Source organism: Megalobrama amblycephala, linkage group LG18, assembly GCF_018812025.1.
Source record: "Megalobrama amblycephala isolate DHTTF-2021 linkage group LG18, ASM1881202v1, whole genome shotgun sequence".
In the NCBI taxonomy this organism is placed as follows: Eukaryota; Metazoa; Chordata; class Actinopteri; order Cypriniformes; family Xenocyprididae; genus Megalobrama; species Megalobrama amblycephala.
In genome coordinates this window covers 39,029,293-39,037,927 of record NC_063061.1, presented here as the reverse complement: position 1 = coordinate 39,037,927, position 8,635 = coordinate 39,029,293, and the positions used below count along the sequence as shown (strand labels likewise).

The 8,635-nt window shown below is 46.4% G+C and overlaps 2 protein-coding genes across 5 annotated transcripts in view; one reads left to right on the top strand and one right to left on the bottom strand.

The window, feature by feature from the left end:
* Positions 1–215: 215 nt before the first annotated feature.
* nup54 (nucleoporin 54) lies at positions 216–6,901 on the top strand. Of its 3 annotated transcripts, XM_048165845.1 has the most exons (14): positions 216–356; positions 750–831; positions 992–1,131; positions 1,302–1,382; positions 1,458–1,613; positions 3,688–3,905; positions 4,083–4,270; positions 4,548–4,744; positions 4,829–4,883; positions 4,967–5,060; positions 5,142–5,249; positions 5,331–5,450; positions 5,669–5,779; positions 6,570–6,901. In XM_048165845.1, the coding sequence occupies exons 1-14, from the start codon at positions 245–247 to the stop codon at positions 6,696–6,698; spliced, it is 1,791 nt and encodes a 596-aa protein (XP_048021802.1). In that variant the 5' UTR covers positions 216–244; the 3' UTR covers positions 6,699–6,901. The 3 variants fall into 3 exon arrangements, with proteins under 3 accessions (XP_048021802.1, XP_048021800.1, XP_048021801.1); XM_048165843.1 differs by lacking the exon at positions 992–1,131 and having other exon boundaries at positions 217–356; positions 750–827; XM_048165844.1 differs by lacking the exons at positions 750–831; positions 992–1,131 and having other exon boundaries at positions 239–356.
* The window catches only part of LOC125252490 (serine/threonine-protein phosphatase with EF-hands 2-like), an 11,205-nt gene continuing 9,355 nt past the window's right edge, over positions 6,786–8,635 (bottom strand). For both annotated transcript variants that reach the window (XM_048165842.1, XM_048165841.1), the window contains 5 exons: positions 8,494–8,635; positions 8,099–8,205; positions 7,825–7,991; positions 7,385–7,472; positions 6,786–7,269 (listed from right to left, as the gene is read on the bottom strand). The exon at positions 8,494–8,635 is cut by the window's right edge and continues 1 nt beyond it. In XM_048165842.1, the coding sequence (XP_048021799.1) occupies positions 7,061–7,269; positions 7,385–7,472; positions 7,825–7,991; positions 8,099–8,205; positions 8,494–8,635 (713 nt within the window). In that variant the 3' untranslated portion in view covers positions 6,786–7,060. The remainder of the gene's footprint in view (positions 7,270–7,384; positions 7,473–7,824; positions 7,992–8,098; positions 8,206–8,493) is intronic.

Genomic DNA, 8,635 nt, shown 5'->3' with positions numbered 1-8,635 from the left:
GATTTGTTGATTGATTCGTTGTTCATCAAGATTGACACTATAACTTTCAATAATGACCATTTCAGAAATTAAACAGATGTTTGAATGGTGACTGCGGTTAAATAAGCAGCTGTTTAAGGGTTACTCACATAAAACAACTGCAAATTACATTCACAGAGCGTTTTTCAGCTTGTCCTACTCTATTTATTAAGGAGCTCGGTGATTATATTGAATCATTTCATGTGTTATTTATGGAGTGTGTTTCATGAGCGTTAGGGTTAGGAACCACTTGTTCATGTTTTTGTTTCCGGTCGGACTGTATCGTGGCAGGACCGGAAACATGGCGTTCAACTTCGGCGGCGCGTCAGGCAGCGCTGGTGAGTTGAATTAAACTCTATTATTACATCCCGATAAACATTCATAGTTTCATCTCAAAAGCTGTCAAATATATTCACGAAAACTACAAATCCCTGAAACTCGATTATCGCTGATCGGAGCAGCGCGCGAGACACTCTCATTATTGTGTTTTTCGAGCTGTTGTGTGCTTATTGTTGCATTCATTTGTGTTGTTGTTGATGAAACCGCTTCTGTAAAACACCCGAAATCATCCTTCATCATATTCGCTAATCACCAGCACTAATTGTCACATGTGCGCGCCGGGCAACAGTTCGCGCGCTCCCGTCATTCCCTCAGAAGTACACTTTTATATGACGACTAGGGCGACTGTTGTCATGGTTACAGGAGGTCACGAGCTGTTGTCATGGTTACAGGTCTTTCTGGCACTGGCTTTGGAGCCGCGACCACGACATCCGCGTCCACGGGCTTCGGTTTCGGATCCGGTAGCGCGGGTGAGTGTGTGTGTTTGTGTGTGTGTGTGTGTGTGTGTGATTGTGGGTGAGTGTGTGTGTTTGTGTGTGTGTGTGTGTGTGTGTGTGTGTGAGTGTGTGTTTGTGAGTGTAGTTTGTGAGTGTGTGTGATTGTGTGTGTCTCCAGTGTCTCTAACACTCTTCAGGTCTCTAACTCTCGTGTGTGTCTCTCCTCTGGTCTGTGCGTCAGGATTCGCCGCTGCGGCGCCTGTTAGTTTTGGGGCGTTTGGGTTGGGCCCCGCGGCCCCTGGGTTCAGTTTTGGAGCAGGTAGATCGAGTGTGAGAGGTCGGAGGTCACCGTCATTCATGATTCGTTCACATCACGCGTTCATGCATGTCTGTCTGTCTTTGTGTCCAATCAGAGGCTTCGTCAGTGACGCTCACACCCGTCCTGTCCATCGCATCATTTCCTGTGTCGCGTCTGCAGTTTCCTCTTCTCATGTCTGTTTCCTGCAGGTGCGTTCGGAGGATTCGGCCCCACGACCACCTCCGCCGGCGCTGGGACTAGCTTCAATTTCTCCACGCCGTCAAACGCAGGTACGCTTGAATCCAGGAAGTGATGCGTGTGTTTGCGCGAGCAGCTCTGACAGGAAGTTGTTCTTGACTCTGCAGGTACGAGTCTCTTCGGAAACACTCAGAACAAGGGCTTCGGCTTCTCGTCGGCTCTGGGTGCGAGTGCGGCGCCGGGGACGGGATTCGGCGCTCTGGGCGGAACCGGACTGGGGTTCGGAGGATTCGGGGGAATCCAGACCAATCAGAACCAACAAGGTGAGTCCGGGAGTGACTTCAGTCCAGTCAGCTTCATTTCTACAGCGGATTAAAGGGAGATTCCCACAAAACTGTGTTTTCTGCAAGCTGTTTTCCAGGTACATTTAGGTGTCTCTCCAAAAAGGACATTCACACTGCCAAATTCCGATTTTTGCTCAGATCTGATGTTTTTCACATTGTTCTTTCAAATGTGGCCAACATCAGATTTCCCGTGTGAACAGATCATGGTTCTGAACTGACCTGCGTACGCAAAAGAACGACACGAACAGGGTTGCCAGGTTTTTACCACAAAATCCACTCGAGTGACGTAAAAATGGTGTGAATTCTGATATGACTGTTCACACTGCGGATACGTTACAGAACATCTGATCTGCGTCGGATTCAAGCCTCGCTCAGACTGTCAGTCCAAATCCGATCAGATTTAGCAAGTCTGAACGGCCAAAAACCACATGAAATCCGTTTCGAGCCACATTCATATGAGGTTTGGAATCCTATTCAAATCACATTTCAGTCTGACCGCTCTGATCCGATTTCATGTGGTTTATGTGACTTTCTCACGCAACGTAAAACGTCAGACGTTGTTATAGGAAACGTGCTGAAAGTCTCTGGAGAAACAAGGCTGTGCCAGACGAGCAGAAATTATAACTGAGACGTGTTTTGAGACTGTGAAATAAAGCCGCTCGTTCCAGCCTCCTGTTTCTGCCGATGCCTCATCGTAACGCAGTATCCAGCGCCGCGGCTACACACTGTCATGATGTCAATAAGACAACATCTGTATTGCAAACCCATCCATGTTGCTGTTGTTGTTGTTGTTGTTGTTTTTGCCGCATACCTACGAACGCAGCGTCATTGCCATAGAAACCAATGCAGATATTCCGGAAAATGAAAAAGCACACAAATCAGATCTGAAATTTTTAGATCAGATTACAATCGGATACACAGTCTGAACGAGGCATTAGTGGCACAAATGGGAATTGAAGAGATCAGATTCATGTGGTTTGTACTGTTCAACACTGTCATGGGAAACGGATACGAGTCACAAAATCAGATTTGTCACTTTTTCCTGCAGTGTGAACGTAGCCTTGGAGACTCCGAAAGGACACCAAATAAATCGTATGATATAAGGAGTCCATATAATCCATTAATGTATGCACACCAAAACACATTACAGGAAAAACATTTCTGAATTCATGTACAGTACAACAGCAAAGAGCTTGTTTACTGAACAGAAACACATCAATATAACAGACACACGTGTGTTTGCTGGACGTCACTGCAGTCATCTTTACCTTCAGTTCAGTCCTCATCTATAAAAACTACTAGCGAGACGCTGGTTTGCTCTGTCCAGACGAGAATCGTGGTTTGCGTATCATCTGGCCGCACAGCGGTGTTTCGTTCAGCGTGAGGCTCTTCAGAAACACTGAATATGTCGGAGCTCGTGTTTAAAGATAAACACACACTGTAATGAATAACTCAAGTCTCTGTTCTCTGATCAGCCTGGATTTATTTACATTAGCTCAGTTTTGGACTGAGTGTTTGAATGAATTCTGGGTCATCGGACTGAAAACTTTCCCAGAGTTTAGTGGCTTATAATGATCTGATCGAGAAGAGAAATCAGAATAGGGTTAGAATAGAAATCACCGCCTGCCAGAGTCACAGGTGATAAACTCCTGAATTCAAACATCATGTGACCGTGTGACGTAAATTACGTTAATGGCGCAACTTCACGAGCTTCAGTGTTTTATTTGTGTCAAGGATTTTAAAATCTATCATAACATTGACTAAAAACTCAATAGAGTCATTATTCAGAGTTCAGACCTGTAGATCATTCGCTTTGTTCTGAAACAGGGACTTAATTATGATGTCGCATTTTCTTCTCGGTTCAGTTCTAGAGTGTTTTGAGTTATGATCCAGCTTGGTCTGCTGGGTCACATTGTTCTCTGACCGCAGCAGAACCGCTCGAGTGTCCGACACCACCTCGATCAGGTGATCTCCGACTGATTGTTTTGGTGTGGATCCGAGCAAAGATGCCGTGTTCGTAAACGAAACCGAATGTGTGTGTGTGTGTGTGTAGGTGTAGGTGGGCTGTTCAGCCAGCAGGCGTCTCAGTCCAGTCAGCTGTATAACACGGCCAGCGCTCTCTCCGCCCCGTCGGTCCTCAGCGATGAGCGCGACTCCATTCTGGCCAAGTGGAACCAGCTGCAGGCGTTCTGGGGCGTGGGGAAGGGTTACTTCAGCAGCAGCGCCCCGCCCGTGGAGTTCAGCCAGGAGAACCCCTTCTGCCGCTTCAAGGTGCTGATGATGATGATGATGATGATGATCTCACACACACACACACACACACTCACTGCAGCTTTATTGGCACAACAGCTCAAGTGTAGAATTGCTAAAGTTATAATATGTTCTGGATAAGTTAGCAAGATTTTCAGTATGTCTGTTTCTGTCTGTCCTCCTCTCCGTCCGCGTCAGGCGGTGGGCTACAGCTGTGTTCCCGGTGTGAAGGATGAGGATGGGTTAGTGGCTCTGGCTCTCAATAAGAAGGAAGCAGACGTTCGCTCTCAGCAGCAGCAGTTGGTGGAATCGCTGCACAGGGTTCTGGGAGGAAATCAGACGCTGACGGTGAACGTGGAGGGAGTGCGAGCGTTACCTGACGACCAGTGAGACTGACCTCTGACCTTAGCCTTGTGTTTCATTTTAAATGCAATGATTCTGTCACATGACAGTTAAAAGCTTGTGCTGTACGGCAGCGCTTCTCAAACTGGGAGACGCAGAAAATTTTTTTTTTTAAATAAAATGCACACTGACAGCATTTGAAAGCTTTTTGTTTTTTACGTAGTTGTTAAACAGAAGTCTAGCACACAAATGAGTTCATATATAATAACAGGATGTCTAAAATACGCTGACGGATCTGAAGAATCTCTCCTGTCTGCGCAGAACGGAGGTGATCGTGTATCTGGTGGAGCGTTCTCCGAACGGCACGTCCAAGCGAGTTCCCGCGTCCACGCTCTACAACTACATGGAGCAGATGAATGTGAAGTCTCAGCTGCAGCAGCTGGGCGTCTTCATGACCGTCAGTCGGACCGCGCTGACGCCGGCGCAGCTCAAGCAGTTGCTGCAGAACCCGCCCGCAGGTACGACACGCGTCAGGTGTTACACACACGTGTGCTGATGAAGAACGCCGCTGAAGCTGTGTGTGTGTGTGTGTGTGTGTGCAGGTGTGGACCCCATCATCTGGGAACAGGCCAAAGTGGACAATCCAGACCCAGAGAAGTGCGTCTCATCAATGGCTCATTGTTTGATCTGATGCTCGTGTGATCATGTGACATCATGTGCGCTGTGATTTTCCCGCTCAGGTTGATTCCAGTGCCCATGGTGGGCTTCAAAGAGCTGCTGCGCAGACTGAAGATCCAGGATCAGATGACCAAACAGCACCAGACCCGAGTGGACGTGAGTGAGACGCACAGAGACGCTCCGCGCCGCGCTTGCTGATGTCATCGCATCACTGGCTCTCTCTCTGCTGTCTTTCAGATCATCTCCAACGACATCAGCGAACTGCAGAGAAATCAGGCCACGACTGCCGCCAAAATCACACAGTACAAGCGCAAGCTCATGGACCTCTCGCACAGAGTCCTGCAGGTACGGCACGACGCCAGCGCGGCACGTCATTCAGCTCAACACACACACACACACACTCAGATCCCTTTTCGCTTGTTTCAGGTGCTGATTAAACAGGAAGTTCAGAGGAAGAGCGGTTACGCCATCCAGCTGGATGAGGAGCATCTGAGGGTTCAGCTGGACACCATCCAATCAGAGCTCAACGCTCCCACACAGTTCAAGGTGTGAAACACACTGACCGCACTAATACTGTTGAACACACACTCGTGAGCCGGGTCACTGGAGACACGCGGTTTATGGATCGACCAAATCATGTTTCTGTTGCTTGTGTTTTGCAGGTTTTGTTTAGGATTAGACGGAGAAAATATCATTAACCTGACTGATCTCACACTCACTGATACAGTCAAACACGTGTGTGTGTGTGTGTGTGTGTGTTTCAGGGGCGACTGAATGAACTCATGTCTCAGATTCGGATGCAGAATCATTTCGGAGCCGTTCGTTCAGAGGAGCGTTACCGTGTTGATGCCGACCTGCTGAGAGAAATCAAACAGGCGAGTTCATGTTAAAATATTAGTTCACTTTCAAATTAAAATGTCCTGATAATTTGATTAAATGTCATCCAAGATGTTCATGTCTTTCTTTCTTCAGTGGAAAAGAAATGAAGGTTTTTGAGGAAAACATTCCAGGATTTTTCTCCATATAGTGGACTTCACTGGGGTTCAACGGGTTGAAGGTCCAAATGTCAATTTCAGGTCAAAGTTTGAACTAAATCGTTCAAACTTTGACCTGAGGAGGGCAGTAATACACTTAGCAGCATCTACACTGCTGGAATTTAATTAGAGAAGAAGAAGAGAGCTAGTGAAAGATGAGCATTTCTGGTTAAAATGTAGAAAATTTAATTTTTTTTTTTTAGAAAATGTCCGATGGTTTCTCTAGATGAGACTCTTATTCCTCGTCTGGGATCATGTAGAGCTCTTTGAAGCTGCACTGAAACTAACATTTGGACCTTCAACCCGTTGAACCCCAGTGAAGTCCACTATATGGAGAAAAATCCTGGAATGTTTTCCTCAGAAACCTTCATTTCTTTTCCACTGAAGAAAGAAAGACATGAACATCTTGGATGACATGGAGGAGAGTAAATTATCAGGAAATGTTAATTCAGAAGTGAACTAATGCTTTCAGTTCAGCAGTATTTTGTGGAGTTCTGGCTCTTTCACTCCTGCAGACACCGTATGGAGCGTCACTCAGACTCACTGACACTGTAGAGATGATTCACTTTATTTAAAACCATAGAAAACACAACTGTGCCTGATGTCACTGACCGCTGCCTTCTGTTTTCAGCATCTGAAGCATCAGCAGGAGGGTTTGAGTCACCTGATCAGCGTCATTAAAGACGATCTGAACGACATCAAGACGATCGAAGACGGACTTCACGACAGCATTCACGGGCGCAGCAGCAAACTCAGCTGACGTCCGTTCACGCCGTCTGTTACATCCTGAACATGAACTGATCCCGTTCTCTGAACGTGAGACAAACTCATGAGGATTGTAATGTTGCAGATTTGAGTTGGAGCAGCGCATTTATTTTTACTTGTGCGTGTGAATGTGTGCCTTCAGGCAGCTGGAGTGTTTTACTGTGTCTTTGATTGATTAATAAAGTTTCACTGTATGAATTTCTGTGTTTGGCTGATTTATATTAAACGTATGAAAGTTAAAGCACTGAGAAACTCCATGGCCTTTAGTAAAGTAAACGGCAGGGAAATATTCAGACACGTTTGCATCCGTACAGTAGCTGCTCTTGAGGTTTCAAGCGTTTGGCCAGACGTCTGCGCTCATTCTGGTGACGCCGGCTCTTCCCTCTCTCCTCTACATTGTTCCACGAGGCGAAAGGCCTCCATGAACTCGTTGATGTCGATGCTGCCGTCCTTGTTGAAGTCGATGCTCTCGGCCAGGTCCGCGATGGCTTTATCGCTGATGTCCGTCTGCAGGTGCGAGCTCAGCAGCTTCCACGTCTGATGAAACTCCTCAAACGAGATCAGACCTGAAACCATGAATCTGATTACAGTCTATGCTCAGAACACATCAAACTGTGCTTTACTGTTAGTCTTTTCACCTTCGGGTAGATTAGGTTTATAACAAACGGCTGATCTGATCACCTGAATGGTCCGTGTCGATCATTCTGAAGATGCTCTCCAGGTTTGAGTGATGTTTGTACAGCGTCTCCAGTAGACTCGCGTTAGCAATCTGACAGAATGAATCAAACACACACACCTTTACTGACACTGGATTATTGATGATCGTTGAGTTCTTCTGAACTGAAGTGACTCTTGTGCTTACTGTTTTTACTGTATTTTTCATCTCATAAATGCAGCCTTGGTGAGCAGAAGAGGAGACTTTCAAAATATTTAAAAATATTAACTCCACTGTATGTTAATATATGTAAATTGATAGTCCGTATAAAGTTATGCCATAATAAATATGCTCTGTCCTTTTGTTTGACTTCACTGAATCTTCTGCTCTTTTGTCTGATGAAAGTCCTGAAATGATTCTCAAAGCTCGTGACAGCATCTCTCTGTTTTATGTTCTCTGAGCTCACCTCTGTGTTTGGCTGGATGACGGACAGCTGGTTGAACCAGTCGTGGTAGTTGAGCATCCCGTCCCGTGTGCTGCTGGTCACCAGCTGAGCCCTCAGGACCCTCCACGGGAGACTGAGCCGCAGAACCTTCTCCACAGCCATGGCCCAGTGCTTCAGAGAGATCAGACCTCGACCACAGAGAGCAGGGCGATTCAGAAACCAGCTTATGCCACACGCCCGGGTACGTTTACAGAGAAAATGTGTGAGTGAGTGTGTGTGTGTGTGGGGGGGGTACCTGTGCACTGGGGGTCATATTCCTGAAATTCTCGAATCAGGGCAGATTTGTGTGCAAACAGCTGCATCCTCAGAGCCTGTAATGCAGAACGTTCTGTTCGTCCCACACTAAACACACACACACACAATAATGTTTTACACACATTATCCCACTAAATCTGAGACTATAATAAAACAAAACATTTCAGACTGAACTGCACATGATTTAAAGTAGAGTTTAGCTATCACACTCTTCATGTAGCTAAGAAAGACGATTTCAGATTTCACTACCGCAGACATCAGCTGTGTGTGTGTGTGTGTGTGTGTGTGTGTGTGTGTGTGTGTGTGTGTGTGTGTGTGTGTGTGTGTGTGTGTGTGTGTGTGTGTGTGTGTGTGTGTGTGTGTGTGTGCGTTCACCTCTGTCTGAGTGTGAGCTCTCGTGTCGATCTGCTGGCCTGAAACAGTTTGAAGTGAGGAATGAGGTCAGGGCCCAAACGAATATAAGCGCCTCTGTTACTGCCCACATCATAGTAATTAGAGGCTGAAAATATTGTCACAA

Coding starts and splice junctions, on each gene's coding strand:
- nup54 (XM_048165845.1), top strand. CDS start 245: ATGAGCGTTAGGGTTAGGAACCACTTGTTCATGTTTTTGTTTCCGGTC. Junction 3,906..4,082: donor ACCCCTTCTGCCGCTTCAAG/GTGCTGATGATG, acceptor CGTCCGCGTCAG/GCGGTGGGCTACAGCTGTGT. Junction 5,250..5,330: donor TCTCGCACAGAGTCCTGCAG/GTACGGCACGAC, acceptor CGCTTGTTTCAG/GTGCTGATTAAACAGGAAGT.